Source organism: Balaenoptera musculus, chromosome 6, assembly GCF_009873245.2.
Source record: "Balaenoptera musculus isolate JJ_BM4_2016_0621 chromosome 6, mBalMus1.pri.v3, whole genome shotgun sequence".
Taxonomy (NCBI): domain Eukaryota; kingdom Metazoa; phylum Chordata; class Mammalia; order Artiodactyla; family Balaenopteridae; genus Balaenoptera; species Balaenoptera musculus.
The window spans coordinates 51894549-51917779 of NC_045790.1; the positions used below are offsets into that span (position 1 = coordinate 51894549).

At 38.6% G+C, this 23231-nt stretch overlaps 1 protein-coding gene across 7 annotated transcripts in view; it reads left to right on the top strand.

Annotated features, from left to right (window-relative positions):
- FREM1 (FRAS1 related extracellular matrix 1) overlaps positions 1-23231 on the top strand; it is a 172795-nt gene that overhangs the window by 117214 nt on the left and 32350 nt on the right. For 3 of the 7 annotated variants that reach the window (XM_036856516.1, XM_036856518.1, XM_036856517.1), the window contains 5 exons: positions 1419-1614; positions 5632-5896; positions 13483-13897; positions 19585-19786; positions 20503-20647. In XM_036856516.1, coding sequence (XP_036712411.1) covers positions 1419-1614; positions 5632-5896; positions 13483-13897; positions 19585-19786; positions 20503-20647 — 1223 coding nt within the window. Of the gene's footprint in view, positions 1-1418; positions 1615-5631; positions 5897-13429; positions 13898-19584; positions 19787-20502; positions 20648-23231 lie in introns of those variants that run through there. The other 4 variants (XM_036856522.1, XM_036856523.1, XM_036856520.1 and 1 more) reach the window with 4 other exon arrangements.

Genomic DNA, 23231 nt, shown 5'->3' on the forward strand with positions numbered 1-23231 from the left:
ACTTCCCTGCGTTTTCCCCACCTTGAGACTGAATCTTATTTTCTTCCTCTTTTGGGGCTTGCAAATGATTTTGTCAAGTCAGAGCTCACACTTGGGAATGCAAGTGGGGAATTAGATGGAGATGACAGAGAGCAAAATATATCGTCTTCTGTATTTACTTTCTGGGAAAAGATTATAAAGGAAAACATTAAATAGAATTGCAGGCTGTTTGATTTAAAACCTGAAAGAGAATCTGTTTTAAAAATTAAATTTACAAACAGATCTTATGATGCAAACAAACAATGTGCTTAATTATTATAATATAATTAACTGTCACCCAGTGAGCACTGGGACAGAACATACCTGAGTGCAAACATCAGATGGGCACAAACATTAAAGAGGAGGGAACTCTATCAAATAGAATGACAAAGGGAAGTGGTAACACAGTGAGGGGAGAGAAGGCATGTGAAATAATGTGACAAAGGAAATTTTTAAAAAATCATTTAAATTTCTGTTATAGTCTCTTCAACCAGACAGGAAAAGCACAAGATAATATCATATAGTAAATTTTTAAGATGACATTTTGCTTGAATTACTTCAAATGACTTTTATGAGCCCTTCTTAGGGAAAGCTATGCATTTTTAAGAGAAAACAGTAGAATTATTAATCAGAGACAGATTTATTATTATTGTATTTTCTAATAGTCTCAGTTGTCAGCGCTCCCTCAGCATAAGGACCTCTTTTAATTGAAAATGCCACAATTTCTGCACTGAGTTCTGTACAGAATATATGCTTAACTAATGTCAGCTTATTATTAGAAGAGCTTGATACATAATACATATATGATATTTGCAGTTATTTTTGTGCTGACTCAGGGTATAAATGTAGGGAGTGATAGGGACTTTGATCATTTTTGGTCTTTAGGAAGCCTAAAAATGTGTGGACAGTAAATACACCCATTCTATTTGTGTTTTATCTACTTCAGATAAGCCCAGTGACAAACCAGTTTGAAATAATAGGTTTTATTAGTTGTACAGTGATAAGAACTAAAAACAAAAAAGGAAACCCCAAATGAAACACATTTAATTTTTAAAGAATGAATTCCAACAGCTCGATTACCCACCTGCTCTCAATAATTGAAATATTTAATCAGCTATGATTGCTTGTGTTAAATACCTTGGAAATAACACTGCAGTTGAATTGCCACATGACTTTGTCAAAAATCCTTTGATTAAAGCTCGTTTTTTCCCCAAGGCCTGAAATTGTTTTAATATATTTCTTTAAATGGAAAATATGATGCAGAATGGCAAAAAATTAAATCTAGAGTTTCCCTGAAATATCATTTATATTGGAAGTTTTCAGAGGATATGGAAGATGTCCACTGACACAACATGGGGGGAAAAAAACCTGGGCAGCTGACTAATTCTGACACCTTTCAGATAGGGAGGGACTGGGTCCCTCTCCACCCTGGCATGAAATGCACTCAGGAAGAAGTGGATCTGAACTTGCTGAGATACACACACACCGGCGCAATGGATTCCCAGAACCGAGACAGCTTCACCTTCTACCTCTGGGACGGTGACAATAGGTCCCCTGCATTTGACTGTCACATCACCATAAAGGATATGGGAAAAGGTAAAGCATTTCTATCAGGGTTTATTGGAACCAACTTTTACAACCAGAAGTGAGCTGGTGTAAGCCCTTAAAGGTTTTCCCCTCCCTGTCTACCTCTCTCCCTCCCTCCCTCCTTCCCTCTCTCCCACCCTTTCTCCTTCCCTCCTTTCCGTTCTTCCTTCCCTCCTTTCCTTTCTTCCTTCCATCCTTTATCCTTGAAATTCCATCATTTATGATTTGATCCTTTGACTCCTCACTTGCTTTGCCTGGGATCTATGAGGTTTATGAGTGTAGCCAGTTCATTTGTTATTTTCAGTATTTCAAACAGCCTATTAAAAATCCAGCCTTGCCCACAATATGGCTGCACAGGCTACTTTAACGGTCAGGGTTTTAAGCTTTAAGTAAAATTTTACCAAATCAATGTGATGACTCTAGTTTTATCTTCAGGGATTGAGTTATTACTTGAAAACAGAGTTTGAAAGGGAAAATATTTTCAATGCAACAAAAATAAAGGAAATACAAATAAATGTGTCTTAAAATAAAAATATAATAGAAAGGAATTTTGTTATTGAAAAGGCTGGAAGTTGTTTCTCTGTTCACTTTGGAAGTGCTGACAATACTCTTCAGGGACAAGGGAGAATGCTGTAAGATAATTATCTTCTTGAATTAATTAAAGACCATTTGCATGATAGGACTCAGCAGCACATAAATGGCAGAAGGAAGAGATTGAAAAAAAATACTGGAAAGGAAGCTCAGCAAGGGAGAGTGTAAGCCCTTGATTCCCAACATGTCACTCACTACCCCATACTTTTCCTTAGAGCTTATGTGAGGAGGGTAAAGATCCTATCTCATTCATCTGTATAGTCCAGGATCTATATATTTCCAGGACCAAGCATAGTCTTAGATCCTCAGTATGTGCTTGATTGACAGAATGCTTTCTTTTTTTGCCTTGGCTGCCAGGAAGCTCAGAGCTAAATTAAATTGTATGCTTAGGTACAGTAAAAGTCTTACCTCATATGTATGGTAAAATTACAGTTGTTCTGAATTTTTTTAAGACAGATTTTAAGCTAGCTTGATTGATTTTCAGATGTTTATTTTGGGGCTGTATAATAATATATTTTATTTGCTTGTTTCCTTGAAGATGTCTAATAAGTGACTCTCAGATAAGCTACGTGTTACTGTACACATTTATCTCTCTCTGCAAAAGTAAGACTGCATTCATCATAAGTATTTGTCCAGGCAAAACGTAATACAAGTAAAATGCACCTAATGTAGTAGGGCAGGTTATCCTGTCATTGCCTTACCGAGATGCATTCCCTAGCATGGTGGAGGAGAGTTCTGTTCCAAGCAGCCACCTGGGGATTCTTTCTAGCTAGGGGATCATTTGTCTTGGAAGTCCTCGGAGTCACTTTGAGAGTGAGATATGGAGGAAAATGAGAGAATTTCATGGGCTAGGCTTGGAGGTAGGGTACCTGTGGCTGAACTGCAGTCATGGGCCACAGTAAGGAGTCTGGGCAGTAGAAACTGGAGCAGTGCATCCAGGAAGAAAAGGCATTGAGGCTGGTGCGTGCCTCACTAGTCTCTGCTACAACTGACATGAGATTATTTTCTAAAAGTATTTGTGAAAGCTTACATCAGGTAGATACATTAACCTGTTAACATTTTCAGAAGTTCATAATTTCTTTTTTTTTTTTAAACGTAGTGGTGTTTTATCTCTGTACAGTGTTCTCTCCTTCCCTTCCTCCTTCACTGTTGCTGTCCTTCCTTCCTTCCTTCCTTCCTTCCTTCCTTCCTTCCTTCCTTCCTTCCTTCCTTCCTTCCTTCCTCCCTCCCTCCCTCCCTCCCTCCCTTCCTTCTTTCCTTCCTCTCTCTCTCTTTCCTTCTTCCCTCCCTTCCTCCTCCCTCCCTCCTCCCTCCCTCCTCCCTTCCTTAGCATCAGTTTTCTCAGTTTGCAGTGTAACTTTATAGCCATAATTGTTCATCTCTAAATGAAACTATACTGAATTGTTAGACTAAATCAACACTAATATTAGCATATTGAACAGTTGGGTTATTTCCATTTGGGAGCTATTATAAATAACATTATGCCTTCCCATTGTGCTGTGTCTTCTGATATGTGCAGTGGCAAAAATGACATGGACATGTCTGAGAGAAGTTGAGAAGGGCACTGTCTATAGTTGACCCTGATCCATACTCTGTCATTACAGTGCTGAAAAGTTGGGTTCAGGCAAAACCTAGACGCTCTTCCTCCACTCACCTCTATCTTCTGCTCCTGGTGAAACCTCCTGTGTGTGATTTTTGTTTCCCCAGCCTTGTTCATCCTTCTTACTTCCTTGATGTATTCATCTTGACTCCCTCTGAAGAATCTGGGGCTCAGGTTTTGATTTAAAATTAGGTTGGTCATTGATTCTTAGGTTGGGCCTAAGTTGCATAGCATTTTGAGTTAAAAGCATAGTATACAAAAAAGACCAATTTGATCATCTAAAACAGGGTTTCCCTGTCTTGGCAATACTGACGTTTTGGAAAGCATAAGTCTTTGTTGTGCATTATCAGATTTTTAGCAGCATCTCTGGTCTCTACCCACTGGAAGCCAGTAGCACCTCTCAGATAGGATAACCAAAATGTCTCCAGACATTGCTAAATGTCCCCTGGGGGGCAAAATTGTCCCTCATTGAGAAACACTGGGGTAAAATTATACCTCCTTGATGTTTTATTTCCTTCTAGGACTAAATATCTTTTCAAGATTGTATTGACTGTTTGTATTTTTAATTTAGAAATGACTTGGCATTTATTTTACACACATTTCCTTTTGGATATTCACCATTTTAGTGTTAATTTTCAAGAATTCCTTATGTATTAAAGAAAGGAAGCAAAATAATAAAATGTTTGAGTTTGTGCTCTTGGGTCAGATATTCAAACTCCACCTTTCATAGTTGTGTAATCATTAGCAAGTTGGTTAACATTTCTACACCTTAGTTTCCTCATTTATAGCCTGAGAAATATGACAATACCTTAACCCTGTAACTGTACAAAGTAGAAACTCTATAGTATTTTAGTTGTGATCATTTTTTTAATGAACCTCAGATGAGCAAAACTGGATTATAATCCTTAGTTTGTGAAACACTGTATCCTTTGTCTATGTGTGATCCTCTTCTCCTTTGCTCATTCAGACACTCATTCATACAGTCTTTTAAACACACATAAGAACACCTGTGTAGCCACCACACATACGAGGACTGGAATATTAACAGTATCAAACATCTACCTATGTGCTCTTTCCAACCTCCAGTGAGAACCACCATCCTGAACTTTGTGTTAATTTTCTTATTTTTGTTTATAGTTTTCTGGGACTTGCTCACTCAGCTAATAAATGTTAATAAGCTACATCTTGTGTGGTTGCATATAGCTCTAGTGCATCTGTTTTGCTACTGTACAAAATTCAGTTGTATGAATAGACCACAGTTTGTTTATACATTCACCTTTTGAGAAGGCATTTGGGTTGTCTCCATTGTTCTCAGTTACAAACAGTGCTGCCATGACCAGTCTAGCACAGATTTCCTGGGTACAAGTGCATGTGTTTCTCTCCAGCATGCAGCTGGAGTGGAATCACTGGGTCAAGGCATAGGTGAGTATCCAACTCTTTACAAAATAATTCCAAATTGTGTACCAGTTTACACTCCTACCAGACTCATATGCAAGATTCTACATCCTCTTCAACACTTGGTATCATCAGGCTCCTACATCCTTGCCAATCAGAGGGTTACAAGATGGCAAATTATCGTGATCTTGATTTATATTTCTGTGACTATTCATGAGATTGAGTATCTTTTGTGCCTTTATTGGCCATATTGTTACGCCTTCTCTGTGATATCTGCTCATGTCTTTGGCTGAATTCTTTTATTAATCCTTGTTATAGAAATCTTGCTATGTCATATTAGTTTTGATTTCTGCACAGTTTGGCCTTTGTTTTTTACCTTCACCTCGGACATTTTATTTTTAAAAATTTGGTTCTTGACCACAACCTCTTCTGCCACGCAGGTGATATTGTCATCCGGGCAAAACCACTTTTGGTGTCTAAAGGTGACAGAGGTTTCCTGATGACCACCACCCTCCTTGCTGTGGACGGAACAGACAAGCCTGAGGAACTTCTCTACGTCATCACCTCCCCACCGCGATACGGCCAGGTCGAATACGTCCACTATCCTGGGGTCCCCATTACAAGCTTCAGCCAAATGGACATAGCAGGACAGACAGTCTGCTACATACATAAGAGCACGGCAGCTGCCCACAGAGACACGTTCAGGTGAGCCCCGAGGAAACTTTTCAGAACTCCTTCTTTGGATTAGTGCTTAGAAAGACAAAGGAGGGAAAAAAATGGGTCCTTTTCCAGCTCTGGTGTAAGTATGCTCTTCATCCACTCCCTCGTTGGATGAAAGGGAAAGGTGCACAATTAAAATGACAGCAGCCAGCCAAGAAATTAGGGCTCGTTGTTTAAAAATAAACACCTAAGCAGATCTCAATGCAAGCTGTTCCATGAAGAGACATGTGAAGACCTGAGGATCCCCGCTAATGAGAGCTGTGGAAAAGTAATTTACCTCTTTTTGAGTATGTTTTTCTATCTGAGGAAAAGGAATTTGCTAGTAAACATTTGGCATAAGCAGACAGTGCCTTTTGACACAATGTGTTCTGGTAACTACATCATAAATCATGTTGCCATAAAGTGGATCGTATTTCCCCATAGAAACCGTGTTATAATTGGGGGCTGTGCACCTGTTCAAGGATTCTGTATCAAATAAATCACTGGAAAGAATAACAATCTGTTGAAAAGGCAAAGATACAACATTAATGAAAGTCTACATTCATTTAAAATACTGAAATCTGTTTCCAGTCACAGAAAGCAAGAAAAACTGCAGAGGATCTATCATTTAGCAGTTTTCAAAGCTGGCTGAACTTGAGTTTCCCCAGGGATCTCAGGGCTAGGATGAGAACCCAGAAATCTTGGACTAGCCTTTGGGGGACCATGGTACACATCTAACCCTGAATTTTACCAATTAAGAAGGAGGCCCTGAGAGCATTGATTCATTTTCCATACACATAGGACTTCTGGCCTCCAGTATAATTTTTACCATGTCAGAAAACAACCTTCAAAAGAATGCTATAAAATAACGTAAATGTCGCAGACTCCTGTGTTATTTGACGGGCTCCCATAAACTATCAATTACACTGATATACCCGTGTCCAAATACCACTCTCCTCTATCATATATCTTATCTATCTAAATTCAGTATGTCTGCTATGAAAAACAGTGTTTAAATGTCAGTAAAGATGATTTTGCTTGCCTTTTTGGCATTTAGGATGATGATTTGAAAAGATGATTTGGATAGTTCAACTGTTAAACAAAAAAGTCCAGGGGAGTTTGAAGTAATATCTTCTTTTTTCCCTTGACAAATGTTCTTAACAAGCAGATAATCATTTGGTTGGTCACTCTCTCAATAACCAATTCAGTGCTTGAGTGTTGCTCAGTATTAACTGAAACATCAGAAGTGGGGAATACTTTTCCCACTGGTTCTTTGGCTTGGGAAGGCATAGGCCTGGGGTCAGTTCCTGCCTTCATTACATCACATCTCTGGTTTTCCTCAAGTCACACATTCTCCTGTGCTCCTATTAACTCTTCCATGAAAAGGAATGATGCTCATATTAGCTGCCTCAGAGAGTTGCTGAGAGGTTTAAATGGGCTTGTGTACGTAAAGTACTGAAAACAATACATGGCACATAGGAAGAACAAGATGAATATTGGTTTCTATTTTTACTCTTACTATTGTTGTTGTCATTCTTGTTGCTATCATTGTTTACTATATTCTTTCCTTGGCCCCATTTTTATCATTGTTTACTATATTCTATCCTTGGCCCCATTTTTTTCTCTCCAATCTTTACAACACTAAGATTAATCTTGGAGGAAAGAAGGTATAAAGAGCAATGATGATTCTTTTTTTCCTGTTTGTTAATGGAGGGTGGATGCTTCTTGGCTTAACCTAGGTATATCAGATTCAGGGTTTTTCATTTGACTCCCATTTCTGGGACTTCTTGTTCCTATCCATTCCTGCTTCCCTCCGTCAACGCCTATGGGAGAGTCTGTTGAAGACATTAATGACTGTATTGGAGAAACCAGAGATCCTACTGGTGAAGCCAAAGAATGAACATGTAAAGATGTTGAGAAATAACAATTAGGTCTTAATCAGATGGTAGTGATGAGCTGAAAATGAAAAACAAAATCCCTGATGTGAGGATTGGTGATACCATAACAGTTTCCTAATTCACATGCATAGAGAGTCATTCTAGATGGTGTTTTAGAAATCATTCATCCCAGGAATGTCTAAATTTCTAGATTCTCAAGAGACTTACCTGAGAGGTTTAAAAAATTCAAATTCTTGGGCCTTACTGCAGAGAGGCGACTTTGGTAAGTCCAGTTTCGGGCCCAGGAATCTGTATTTTCAAAAGCTCTCCAGGTGATTCTGATGCTGTTGGGACTAGCCTTCTCCAGTCTGGTCCAGTCCATTGTTCCAAGTATGTTCTGAGGAGTTTGAAGATTTACAGGAGGCTTCTGAGGGCCTCCCAGAGACAGAAAATGAAGGGGCTGAATTGGTGGGACTCTGCAGCTCACATCCCAATTTTCTGAGATAACTTTGTTTGGTTTAGTTTTTTGGTGGTTTGACTTTTAGTTTGCTTTGCACACTGAGCTTCTGGGCAAGGTTTTCTTTTAGCAAAAAATCTGTGGTTCTATTTCCTAAAATGAGTGATTAGTACCACCAATGATACAAAGATGCAAAGTGATGTGGGCTGGTACAGGAAGGAGACAATAAATAATAGGGATTCAAGAGTGGGAAACTACTCCCTTTTAATTCTCTCAATCCTTCTGTTTCTAGAAGGAAGTCTCAGGCCTGTGCTCATATGTCCTTAACAGCTCTTCAATATTAACTGTTTTCCTTTTTAGCAAAGAGTGTACAGGCCTCAGGCTCCAAGCCATTGGCCAACAATATCTAGCTAGAATGAAAAACAGTTTGTTTTCCTGTATTTATTTTTATAGTATTTGTAGTGATTTTTTATGAGTGAAAACTTTGAGCTTTTAGTATTTAAAAGGTTTCTTTTCAAGTACATTTATTTAAGCAGATAAGTGAGTTGATATAAAACAAAACAGTAGGTAATAAGAGTACAGGTAGTACTAGAAAATGGCAACAATTGTGATGATGGTGTTTGAATGACTTAAGCTTAGGGAATAGGTCCATAGAGAGACAGTAAACAAACAACAGGGGTTGAAAAACATTGATTTAATCCAATCCCTTCATTTATATGTAGGAAAGCTAGTATTGCTTGAACACCTCTAATGCATCAGGCTGTGTTCTAGACCCTTTTTTGTGTGTATATCATTTCCCTTAAGCCTTACACCACCACCTTGAGAGAGATGTCTTGCTCCCATTTTATGGATGAGAAAACTGAGTTTCCAAGAGACGAAGAAAGTCACCTAAATTGACATAACTAAGTATCAGAGCTGAACTTGGGCTGAGATCTCATTTTGGAGAGTTCTTTCCATTATACCTGGTTGTACCAAAAATTTGTGGACAATTTGTACTTGTGGGAAGGAACCTTCTCAATGTGTCATTCTGATGTTTGGCCAGCAGTTTTACATATTTATAATGGAAGAGCCTAGCATCTGCTGAAGACCCTCCTTTTAATCTTGTCATTTCAGTAACCCAATCATCGACTGCTGTGTTGTTTGTCAAGTGGCGCTCAACCAAAGCTGAAAGCCTGTTTTAATGAAAGTGTGATTATGGTGCTTTTTAAAAATTAAATATATGCAACCAATCTAATCACCTAAATTTATGTTGCTTGCTGTTAAATCTGGCAAGGAATTTGGCTGCGTAGAAGAGATAAATTCTGCGGCAGAGAGTTTTCCCCCTTCTCTTTTTAATGTAAGCTATGGCAGCATTAATTAAACGGGGGAGTTTCATGGTCAGATTTTACCTTCTGCAAAACTATTTTGTGAATCATAAATTTCTCCTGTATTGTTTGGTGCTGCTGGCCTGGAAGAAAGATTTGGCATCGCATTCTGGGACAGATGACACCAAGTGATTAGCAAGCTGACTTCAGCTGCTGGCAGCCGGGGACTAAAAGAACATGCTAATGTCCTCCATTTTGACATGCCGGCTGGACTTTTTTTTTTTTTTTTTTTTCTGAAGAACTGGCTCTATTTATGATTCCATTTTTATCTTTTAAATGCCATGACAGATGGCAGATTCTTCAGCCAACTCTATTGCCAGGAAATGCAGAAAGCTTGAAAGCACCATGGTAATGGTGAAATCAGACCAGGCAGGCACCCCAGACAAATCTAAGAGTCATTCCCCAAATTTCATGAGACAGTGGTCATCTTGGCTATGTCTCTTCTCAAGGGAGGGGGCGTAATAAAGGAAATTGGACCCACAGAAGGAGCTGCTACCTCGATACCACCAGCTTCTTAAGCTTGGAGTGGATGCCATAACAGCAATAGCACTATTGTTTTAGAACCTGAAAATACGTTTGGAAGGTTTCTGTTGAGGTGGGTAGTAGTGCAGCATTTGTAAGATCATCTGGTCAACCTTTGCAGACACGAAGCACTGACCTTGTCTCACTGGTTCTGCTAGGCTTTTTTTTTTTTTACTGGGAAGCCAACCATGACCATCCACCTTGTCTCTCTCTCTCTGATAATGTTCTCTGCCTGGGAGTAGTTTGCATTGTTACTTGTGAAGGTGGAATGATGTGTGTGATCCAGTCACGTTGAGACATTGTGTCCTTTTCCCTACTGGCTTCTTAGCTTTCAGTCAGTGCAGACAGCTGCCTTGGGGTCCCAGCTGGGAACGCTGGCCTCAGTAAACATATTTCTTACTCTTCCATGGTCCCTCTCCCGCTCGCCCTCATTCCCATCTGTCTGATGGCAGGCTGCCGATTTCCGACGTGGTCAAATGCCCGTCAGAGGCAGGGAGGAGTCTGAGATGGACTTCCTGGGTCGTGAGAAAACTTCAGTGCCCCCCACACGGGTCACACACACACACGGATAAATGCGGCCGCCTCGAGACGGAGCTTGGAGGACCTTGTTGGGCATTTTTGGAATTCAGTCTCCAGGGGAGAAAGTCAGAATCTGATACTCAAAATGACTGCCTCTGATGAGCCCCTGGCAGTCACTGGGGCCCCCACTTCACCTCCTTGCTCCGAGTGGCTGCCTCTCCCCTTCTCTCCCCTTCCCTCCCCTTCCTTCTTCTTCCTTCTCCACCAGTATTTTTGACCTGCTTTTAATGGGGCACAAAGACTTCAATTCCACAATTAATGCTAGTACTAGAAATACATGTCCTCTGGCTTTAATTTTTGCTCAACTCTAAATGGCTAATTTAAAACTCTCCACAAGAACATGTGTTGATACAGGGAACTGGTAGGGAATAGACAGCCACTTTAGTGTGAAAGAGGGCAAAGTTGGAAGCATGAAACGTGTTTCTGGAGGGGTTAAGTGAAAAAAGGAGAAACTGGAGGCCCTGAGGGAATGCCTAGTCTCCTTATTTTACCTCTGGTCAGATGATAGGCTCCAGGGAGGAAACATGAAAAAGTTAACAGGAAAACAATGGAATAAAGGCATAATTCCATGAAAAGCTTCCCCTGAGAAACAGACCATGATTTTTGTACCTAAAAAATGTATATCACTTGATCTTTGAAACTGTCAAGGTGACTAAAGAGTAAAAAGTTGAAGTACACACACAAATATTTTTCTAGGTGTGCTTTTTTTCCTTTTTAAAAAATAATGAAGTTTGCAAACACTTCATGATCCAGCAATGAAATTGCCCTCTTTGCTTAGAATATATTTATCCAAACGTATTGGTTCGTTTTAAGGAAACTATGTGATTTTGCTCAATCTACAATTCTAAAGTTAATTCAGTATTCTTTTTCAAACTGTAAAAATAATGCTGTGGACAAAACCAGGTTATATTCTTTACAAGGCAAGGTGTGTGAAATGTCAAAAATGTGCTTTATCTGTAGTATTTCACTTAGCAGTTTTAACTTTTTAGACAAGGATTTCTATGCATCACATCCTATTTTCCTCGTAGGCAGTCTTATCAACTAGATAATTAGAAAGCTCAAAAATTTTAGCCTAGCCTTCAAAGCAAAATCTGTATCAGCCAAACTCATCTTCTTTTACTTTTTCTCCAGCTGCTCTTTTCCCTGAGTCCTTCGCCTCAGGCAGGCTGGCTGATTCATGACGCCCACACAACCTGGTTTCACGTTCCCTCATGTTCAAAAGCAAAGCATCAACCCTCCAACCCTGAAGGATAAGACACATTTTGTAAAGAATGAAAAACTTGGTAGTCACATTTGTCAGATTAGTAAAGTAAATATAAACCCCATATCTTCTCTAGTTTTGAAAAAGAACCTCCAAAGAAAATTATTATATAATTTAATGTTATACGCCACTGCAACAGTTTTAGACATGTTTACATCCGTAGAATATAAGAGTATCTCTCTCCCCATGAATATTTCAAGCACCTGGTACATGGAGAAAAACGAATAGACACAACTCTGTGATTATCTCAAAGTACATTTCTTTGGCCTACGGTGAATGTGTCAGTTCCATTTGAGTAGTGATTTCCTAACTTGTTGGAGTTTTAATAGTGCATTCTGTGGGCTTAATTTCACGATGGTCTCAATTGGCCTTCAAATAGAAATTACATGTTGAAATGTTCTAAAGATCATTTCAATTAGTTTAATTTTGAGATTGGCAGTGGTGGGTGGAATGTGATTTAGTGATCAATATAATCAGAAGCACATTATGGTATCACAGAACCTGCGATTGTAAGAAAGATTTTGCTCACCTTGGATTTGTATCATTTCAGTTTTCTCTTTGTAGGTCTGCAGTGGTACTCAGGCACCACAACTCTTTCTTAGTGGACTGCTAAACCAGCATTTATTAAAAACTCTGCAAGAGCAAAAGGTGTGAGGTCAGAAAACCTGGGTTCTGGTGCCAGCTCTGTCTCCTACCTGTCTTATGATCTCCTGCCACGTTTCTGAACCCTTGTGCTCTAATTTTCTTTTCTTTAAAGCAGGGGAATAATCATTGTCTAATGGCGCTCCCCCATATCTTGTCAGGGGCAAATGTGGAAGCTCAAAGAAAAGTATATGAATTGAGTGAATTAGCCAAATTCAGCCTACTCAGCATTTTATTGGATGAGCTTCCAATGATCCGTCTTAAGAGTTTAGTTTATTATAGCACAGAGAGATCAGCTTGGTGCTTTGTGACCACCTAGAGGGGTGGGATAGGGAGGGTGGGAGGGAGACGCAAGAGGGAGGAGATATGGGGTATATGTATATGTATAGCTGATTCACTTTGTTATAAAGCAGAAACTAATATACTATTGTAAAGCAATTATACTCTAATAAAGATGTTTTAAAAAAAAGTTTAGCTTATTAAATTCTCACCAAAAAATACAGTTGCAAAAGTCTAAATATATAAAATGAGTGTACTCTTCAAACTAGTGCAGTGGATCTGAAAGGATGTGAAATTCCTATTTGGGGCAAGGAATTACACTAAGTACTGACAAGCCTGAGAAATATCATTGGCACACTCTGTCCCATCATGTGAGTTACCATCAAGGTTGATGAAAAAATACTTTGGGGGTTAGAATGGTCCATTTGTGCATTACCTAGTGATTGGTTTAATGGATAGAATAGTGTCCTCCTGAAAGATCCGCCCTTGAGTTTTCATTTGCGTCCCAACACGACATATCCTTTAGTAAAGGTGTGTATTGTTATCATTTCATTCCAGTAGATGGTGACACAAGAATCCATGTTGAAGGCTGCCTTGCCTCTCTTTGCCAGATTCATCGTGAGCAATGGACTGCAGACCAAGCCCGGGGTGTTTGAGATCACACTGGAGACTCTGGACACAGCCTTACCCGTGGTGACCAGGAACAAGGGGCTGAGACTGGCTGAAGGGGCCACGGGCTTCCTCTCCCCTGACCTCCTTCAGCTGACCGACCCTGACACTCCAGCGGAGAACCTCACCTTCCTTTTGGCCCAGCTTCCACGACACGGCCAGCTCTACCTGCGGGGGACAGTGCCGCTTTCACACGGTTTCACTCAGCTGGACGTGGACAGCGGGCATGTGACCTACAGACACTCGGGAGGGCACTCTCGCACAGACCGCTTTACTTTTGTGGCCACGGACGGGACAAACCAAGGCTTTCTTGTGGATGGGAGAAGGTGGCAAGAACCTGTTTCATTCACCATCCAGGCAAGTATGACAAATACATGGTCCTTGGCCAGAGATGTGGAGAGAACGACTTCCAGGAGAACTGTTGCCTTATTTCCTTCCTTCTTTCATTCAAATGTGTAGTGTGTGTCTACAGTGTGCCAGGCACTAAGGAAGGCACCAGGCATGTTAATATGAACAAAACAGTTGTGCTCCCTGTGTACGGGCTAATGACTGGCCTTTGGAGTCAGTGGTGGTACAGAAAGGACCACAGAACATGGGCTTTGGAGTCAGACACACCTAGGTTGGAATTTCTGTTTTAAACATTTTAATAGCTGTGTGACCTTAAACAAGTTCTTTGACTCTTCTGATTCTACTTTGCCTTCTTTGAGAAACAATCCTTACACATTATGGTGAGAATTAAATCAGATTAGGTATCCAAGGTACTAGCATATTGCCTGAAATACATCAGATATTCTATCTCTTGTAATTACTGTTATAACATCTAACTACACTATTATGTTGATGCCTTTTGTTCTGTGTTATCTACTGGCATTTTAATGGTTTTCAAGAAAACATATGGAAACTTACGAAGCAGCATCAATATTACACATGTATTAATGGTGGGGATAATAACGGTGGCAGCTACAATTTTTGGAATGTTAACTGTAGGTTGGACCCGCTTTCCATAAATCTCATTTAATTTTCATAAAAATCCAATGAACTAAGTTTCATTACCTCCATTTTATAGATGGTCAGGAGTTCAAAAGTTAAATAATTTGGTCAGACACACATAAAAGATCTCAAGTCTTTTTGATCCCCAATGCTGTGTCCTTTCTATGGTACTACGCTGCCACAGTTGTGTTGACTGTTACGATGGTTCTTGGAGGGCATAATGTGTGTTTCTTTTTTAGTCAAAACACATCAAGTATGTTCTGGCTCTCAAAGCCTTGAATCCAGTCTCCTTGGATATAGTTCACCCTGTTCTACACACTTCTACCAACAGCAAAAAAAAAGATGTAAATCTGTCTCTTAATTCAGGATACATTCTGATTATGTAAAATAATAATTTTCCCTTGCTCTTTCATCTCTGTCTTAGAGTTCTCCAGAGAAACAGAACCAATAGGATGTATATAATTTATATACATATAGATTATGAGAGAGAGAGAGGGAGAAAAAGAGAAAGGGAAAGATTGATTCAATTGATTTATGTTCAGGAATTGGCTCATGCAATTGTGGGGTCTGACACATCCAAAATCTGCAAGGCAGGCCAGCAGCCTGAAAATTCCAGCAGGAGTTGATGTTACAGTCTTGAGTCCAAAGGCAGTTTGGAGGCAGAATTCCTTCCTCTTCAAGAGACTTCAGTCTTCTCTTAAGGCCTTTAAATGATTGCATGAGGCCCACCCACGTTATAGAGGGTAATCTGCTTGACTCAAAGGCAATTGATCGAAATACTAGTCCCATCTAAAATAAAAAATGCCTTCACAGGAGCATCTAGCTCGTGTTTGACCAAACAACTGGACATCAAACCCAGCTAAGGTGACATATCAAATTAACCATCACAGTCTTTATCTAAGGTGGGATCTGAGGAGGAAGGTGGGGAGTTATGATAACATGGAGTGGATACAAGATGAATCTTTGGCATGAGGGAGGTCCAGAAAGTGGAATGAAATTATGATGTACTGGGAGAAAAGAGAAGGTGTTGATAATATTGGTACAGTACGTAAGAAGTACTTTGTACATAGTAAAATTACTCTGTTTCTTTTTAAATTATGTTTCACTTGTTGTTAGTTTCATCCCACTCTTCAGTCTGTTAGTATCTTTTTCTTGACCCTTGACCCCCCCCACACAATGTAGAGAAATGTCACTGTACTGCCCAACCTGGAATAATGTTCTGGTCTATTTGGTTGCAAATTTGTAGGAGTTATTAATTCTGAGTGCAGGCATAAGAGTTCCGCACTACACTCCAGAACAGAGAGGGAAAAGGGGGTACAGTTTGAAGAGAGTACCAGAACTTAAATGAGGTTTCTCCCAACACCAAAAATATCTTAAAGAACATGGTTATCATAGGAGAGTTATCTCTTGGAAGTTGTAGAATTTACTGATAGGGAAATATTCAATACATGTTGTAAAGATTTTTCAGTAAAAGTACAAGGGTTTCCTTGCCTTGTGTGTTAAAAAGCAAACAAGCAAACAAACAAAAAACCTCACAAGGAAAGCCTCAAACTTTCTCCCATAATTCCCCTGAACTTCCTGGTGTCTCTGAGCCAAGAAGTCAAACAATTTAGGAAATGACTGACCCCTCCAGCAGTGCAGGAGAGTGACCTCCTCAGTCTCTTGGTTTTAAAAGCTTTTTCTGGCAAAACAATAAGACGTCAACCACCACTGAGTGATGAATCGGTCCAAATAGGTCTACTAAGCATGGGGGCACTACTCTTATGGTCCCAACCTGGGTAACTGAGGGCAAAGCTACTGGATTTAAACACAAAACCGATACCAGCAGGCACTAATCTGACATTCATTTTGTAGGAAATCATGTCTATCTGACCAAGATTCTGCAGTCTTTTTTTTAATTGAAATATAGTTGATTTACAATGTTGTATTAATTACCGCTGTACAGCAAAGTGATTCAGTTATACATATATTTACATTCCTTCTTTTTTAAAATATTCTTTTCCGTTATGGTTTATCATGGAATATTGAATATAGTTCTCTGTGCTATACAGTAGGACCTGTTGTTTATCCATTCTATATATAATAGCTTACATCTGCTAATCGCAACCTCCCACTCCATCCCTCCCCCAACCCCTCTCCCTTAGGGAACCACCAGTCTGTTCTCTATGTCCGTGAGTCTCGTTCTGTTTCATAGATAGGTTCATTTGTGTCATATTTTAGATTCCACATATAAGTGATGTCATATGGTGTTTGTCTTTCTCTTTCTGACTTACTTCACTTAGTATGATAATCTCTAGTTGCATCCATGTTGCTGCAAATGGCATTATTTCGTTCTTCTTTGTGACTGAGTAGTATTCCAGTGTGTGTGTGTGTGTGTGTGTGTGTGTGTGTGTGTGTGTGTGTGTGTGTATATATATATATACCACATCTTCTTTATCCATTCATCTGTCAATGGACATTTAGGTTGTTTCCATGTCTTGGCTATTGTGAATAGTGCTGCTATGAACATAGTGATGCATGTTTCTTTTTGAATATAGTTTTGTCCAGATATCTGACCAAGATTCTGGAGTCTTGGTGTAATGATTCCTGTAATCTTTCTTAAAAGGAAACAATGGGAGTGGGGATGAGGGAGAAAGGACCAGCAGCACTGCTTTCTAAGGTTTAGGCAAGTGTGAGATGATTTTTAGTAAATCCAACACAAGTGATCATAAGGATGTAGCCTTTTTAAAAAAATGTCTTATACTCCAATATTTTAAAATGCTTCTGTTATACTGATCCGAAAGACCTGCTTTTGAAGAAACTAGAAATTTAATAAGACTAGAATAGATTTTAACACAAAGTAGGACCGAAGACACAACAGGGGACCATGTAACCGGAGTGTAGATATTAACAATTTTTTAAAAACAAATGAACACAACAGGCATTTATTTATTCCTTTTGTAATACTTTTATTTTTAAGGAAAATATTAAAAAAATCCCTATACTCAAGTATTTACCAACTTTGAGGATTACTTACATGTCTTGAAGTATTTGTATTTTTCCTCTCTTGACATTGACCATCCTTCCTACTAGTCACCCTGGAGCTTCTCCCCCAATGGCCATGATAAGTGTTTGACCCTCCACCTCCCACCCAACCTCACAGCTCTGAGGGAGCCATCCACATTTTTTTAGGAGACGAAAATGACTAACTTTTGAAAATGTTTGTTGCTATTTCAGCTTATAAAATAATTGTTGTAAAGAATTCATAAACTACAGAAAAGGACAAAAAAATAACCCTTCATCATCCTACTGCTGTCAGTGGCTTCCTTGCATTCTTTTATTGCAATAAAAAAGGGATGATATTATATGTACTATTATGCATATTGCCTGTTTCCACTCATAAAAATTTCCGCATGTCATTAAATCTTCCTTGAAAACACAATTTTTAAAGGCTGCATGGCACTCAATCTCAGGCAGAGATGGTTTATAAATCTCCTGTTGGACTTTTATGTTTTATGGAATTTTCTGTTAATTGCTATTACAAATTATATTTTAGTCAACATTCATATATATATATTTTTGTGTACACATGTATTTCTGTAGGATACATTCAAAAACTGAAAATTTTGGATCACAGTATGTGCACATTTTTAATATACATATACGTCTAATTTATCTCCAAAAAATTTTCACTAATTTGCATTTCTACCAGCAAAATATAAAAATGTCTGTTTTTCCAAACATTTACCAACATGAGGTATGATTATGTTCTTTAATCAAAAAGTAGCTTGCCAACTTAAAAGGAAAAAAAATATTTGGTTGTTACAAAATTCCATACAGAAATATTCAAAGGAGAAGCGGTAATTTTTCCTCATCCCAAGACAAATGAACAGGTTTGTGCAAATACTCCCAGAATTTTGTCTATGTCTGTATGAACATATATACGTATTTGTTTTGATCAAAAATGGTAGTGTAGTTGTCTCCTATTCTGCAACTTGCTGGGTTTTGTTTTTTGTTTTTTACCAGTTAACATTGAATTGTGGGAATTTTACTAGTTACTAGTTTATCCTACCTCCTTTTCTTATTAATAGCTGAATAGCAGTTTATCACATGATCATACACAAAAATATATATAGTCTTATTGACACTCTTTGGTAGAATTACAACAGGATCATTTGGGGTAAATAAAGTTAAAATTTGAATGATTAGGAGTGAAGGGAAGTACAAGTGTTCTTGTACCTCTTTTGTGGTATCAGTGATGAATTGTGCTAATTCATCCTAAAATGTTCCCTCCCTAACCTATAAGAGTCATTTTGAAGAGGGACTGAGCTCCATACGATACCTGAATGAGGCCCTTTGTAGTGTTTGAACCTATATATCTCTTTCACTCATGAGTAATTGCCCATCACAATCTTCACAGATTGAGTCTACCTGTTTAGTTACCTGGTTCTCACTGTCAATAAAACAAATATGCAAATGCCTATAGATAAGCACTTTTCACTTTTTTTTTAACTGAGGTATTTTTATTTCTACTCAACGTTTTTGCTATCTTAACAATGACACGAGAAAAAAAAAATGTTCAATGCATTTGTAAAACCTTACATGTGTTTTTCTGTAAGTCACCAAACACTGGGAAAAAGGGGAAATCCTTCTGTAGGACTAATATTAAGTTTGCAATACAATTCTTGGGTCAGTTTTAATGTATTCATTCAACAAGTATTTCTTGAGCTTCTGTTATAGCTGGGCATTGTGCCAGGTGCAGGGAATAAATAGTTGGAGAGAAAAAGACATGTGTCTGCCCTCAGGGAGCTTAGGTCCTAATGGGGTAGTCTGACGGTGGACAAATAAATAAAGCTGGGTCAAAGTTTACAGTAGAAAGTTGGCCTCTCTTCCAGGCACTATGATGTTTGCTGAGAATATTGTGAATGAGATCGTTTTCAGCAGAAATTAACCAATGAGGAGGATAAGGAATCTGAAATTCAGGAGAGTTTGTCATTGTTGAACCATTAAAGCCCTGTGTTGCTTGGGGATGAGAAGCCTTTGTATAACACTGAGTGTAATTATTGATCATGCAGGTGGACCAGGTGGACAAAGCAGCCCCCCACATCACACATTTGCATTCCCCTTCTCAAGTGGGGATCCTGAAAAGTGGTTGTTATGGGATTTACATCACTTCCCACGTGTTGAAGGCATCGGACCCCGACACTGATGACAATCAGATCATCTTTAAGATTTTACGAGGCCCCCAACATGGACATCTGGAGAATACAACAACAGGTACTGCCTTCCTTACTCCTTGTAATTGCTCATTTTAAAATACCCAGTGGCTGGCAATGCTAGACAGTAATTTAATTAAGTGCAGGCCCATTTGGTAAACACTCCCCAGGGCTTCCTGATAGATGCAGTTTATAAATCAATATCGGTGCTAAAGAGCGTTTGAAGCTGTGTTTTCCTAAGTTCGTCTTGAGTGGGAGAACTAAATACCGATACATAGTTGTTTATTGTTTACAATTTTTTTTTCAATAACCAGATTGTAATATATTGACAGGAACACACATTGTCAGGACCAAATTCATATTTGTGACTCATTTTTTTTGTATCATGAATTCCAAGGTGATGTAAGTTCATTAAAAACAATTTTTTTGGTGTAAGTTTTCTCTGGATAGTATCTTATTTCTGCTTTATGAAGACAATGATTACAATATGTCACTAAACAGGATGGCACAATTTTAGATTTTATTACTATATCTTCCTACTCCCGCTCTATTTTCATATTTAAGGTACAATATTTCTGAGACAAAGTAATTTGGAAGCCTAATTTAAGTTCATTGAATTTGAATTTTAAGATAGTTACATTTTATTAATTTCTTTAAAAAATATACTTTGGCTGTTTTTAAAGAGGAGTTTGAAATAAAATAGCCATAAAATTGTATCAACTCTTACCTAATATTTTATTTGATTACCAGTGAAACTCATTTACTTCTTTTTTGTAGGTGAATTTATCCATGAGAAATTTAGCCAAAAGGACTTAAACAGTAAGACCGTTCTTTACGTCATAAACCCATCTTTGGAAGTAAATTCAGATACCATGGAATTTCAAGTCATGGACCCCGCAGGGAACTCTGCCACTCCTCAAATGTAAATTCTTTTGCTTATTCAATAGTCCTGCATATGATGTCCAGAATGTATCTGATTAGGAAAGCGAAATGTTATTTTTTAAACAGAATCTAAGAGGACAAATTGATAGATTATTTCACAAGCTCATAGAATTGATTTTGGAGAGGGAAACTTCTATTACTGCTTGATAATGGGAAAGCCAATAGCTTCACAGAATATGGAAACATTAAAAAGTTAAGTTCATTAACTTAACGCGGTCATTCATTTTATGCATGCATTTACAAATGCATATCCTTTCACACCCACAGAGGTTTCTGTCTTGACAATTCACTGGCATCCAGGACTGAGCTTGTAGGCTCATGTACAAACCATGCAGCAAGAGGTCACTCTAGGACCGTGTTAGTAACCACAGTCTCCTAAATCTAAATCTCTAAAATATCTAGAACTGGGAAGAATGAGGAAGTCAGGAAGTGCTAGCAAAACATCTTCTCTTCCCCAAAACCCAAGCAATAACTAGTGACTGCTTTTGTAAGTCAGTAAACCTATCATAGGTAAGGTGAAGACAGTACAAAGAGGAAAACAGACTTGGGGAGATATTAAGTGATGCTTAGAATTTGTATAAAGTGTATGACTTTCAGAATAACCAGATTAACAAACCCTCAAAATTAACAACATTAACAGACCATAGTAATTTCACTCACCAGGTCCCTATTCTAAACTTTTTTGGAAGGTATACCTTCAATAACTTACCAGCTGTCAGATGATCACAGAAAGGTTAATCATAGCCCAGTTCTCCACGAGCAGTGTTTTTACTTTCTCTTTAAGTTTGATACCCTTCCCAGTCACCTCAAAGGAAAGTTGTTCATTTATCCTAGTTTTAGTAATTACCTTATCCTAGTCAAACTACGTACCACAAGTGAGGGGGCTTTTATGACAGAATATGGACAAAGGAAGAAATGAAAAATTGAGAAATTCACCTCTGCTCCGTTCATTCTTGCTTTTTCTTTCTAATCCTGAATTGTAGTCCCAATATCTGCCAGCAGAGGTCTCTGTAGTCATTGTTAGAAAAACACGTCTCTTAACAAAACATGTTCCCAGGGTCCCACCTCTATTGCCTGCAGTACCTGGTCCAGATTTTTACCGAGTGGCTACTATAGGCCAGGTGCGCAGTACAAGAAGCTGGGAAATAGGTATGAGCAAGGAAGTCCTGTCCCCTGACATCAAAATACAATCATGGCGCTATAAAAGTAAAACAGCTGCCCACCTACCATTAAAATGCTCTTGCCTCGGGATTACAATCTTTATACAAAATATATTACCTATTTGCAGTTCAGACAAATGTCTTCCAATTTTCAAGGAAATTTTTTTTTAAAATCCTGCTCCAAAAATGTTAATAAATTGATTTCACTTGCTTTTTAATAGTTCAACTAAAAAACCTAAGAATATTGATCAGACTTGCTACTCATCAAATACTGACTGCTGGTCTTCCACATGAGAACACAGCATAGGTGCCAGAGAATTTTTTTTCCCAAAATAGAGCTAGATTGATACTGCTTCGCCTACATACCCTTTTCAGTCCTCATTGTTACCAAGGGCATTGTTTTTGAAGATGATTTATGATTTTAAATAATCCTCAAATTTATTGCAGAATCACAGAATTTATGACCTTACTTGAGGCTTTTAAAATAGGCTCCTACTTGTACTGGATACCTTTTTTCAGGTACTTACGCTGAAGTTGTTTCTAATTCAGCTTGTAATGATTGGAACCAGTGGAATATAATGTAAAATATGCCTACTGATGGTTAATCCCAAATAACTTTGATTTGATCTGACATATATTAAGTTGTCTCCTCTAGAGTGGGTGGGGGGAGGTGGAAACTACTCAGTGCTTATCTTTATAAATTTTGAAGGATATAGTTGGCCCTAACCTCATTTGTAAGTAGATGTTTTTTGCAACAAGAAGAACTTTTTTTTCCCAGCAGGAAACAAATGTTATGAATAGTGGTCTGTCTTCCCATGACAGCCAGCAGGAAGCTACTTACACGTACATTATAAATCACAGGCATTTACAATATAGGCTTCTGCTCTAGTTCATTGCTCTTCGTTTAATCATCAAAACCACCTTTAAGTTAGGTACTATCATAATCCAGAATTTACAGGTGAGGAGTCTGAGGCAAGGAGATAGGAAGTGACTTTTCCAAGCTCATACACCTAGCTAGTGAAGGAGCTAAGATTTAGGCCCAGAAAGTATGGTTCTTGAGTCCATGGTTTTCCTCACTGCACTAAAGGACTTTTCACCCACTTTTAATGAGTGTGTGGAAACGGCCTGTAGGAAAAGAAGCAATAGACTCAGCTCCCTTCTTTCTGTCCAGTCTTTGGCCACCAAAGCAGCAAGAAAGGGGGAATACTTACTCCTCAAGACCCTAAATGTAAATTACATTTACATTTCAATATGAGTGTGTACTCCATGGCTGAGGCACTGGGGGTTATGGGATAGATAATACACAGTAAACCACTGGACTGAGAGCCAAAGAACAGGGTTTGAGCTTTGGCTCTCCCACTGACCTGGGTCAAGGCTTACTTATCTTAGTTATCTCATCTGTAA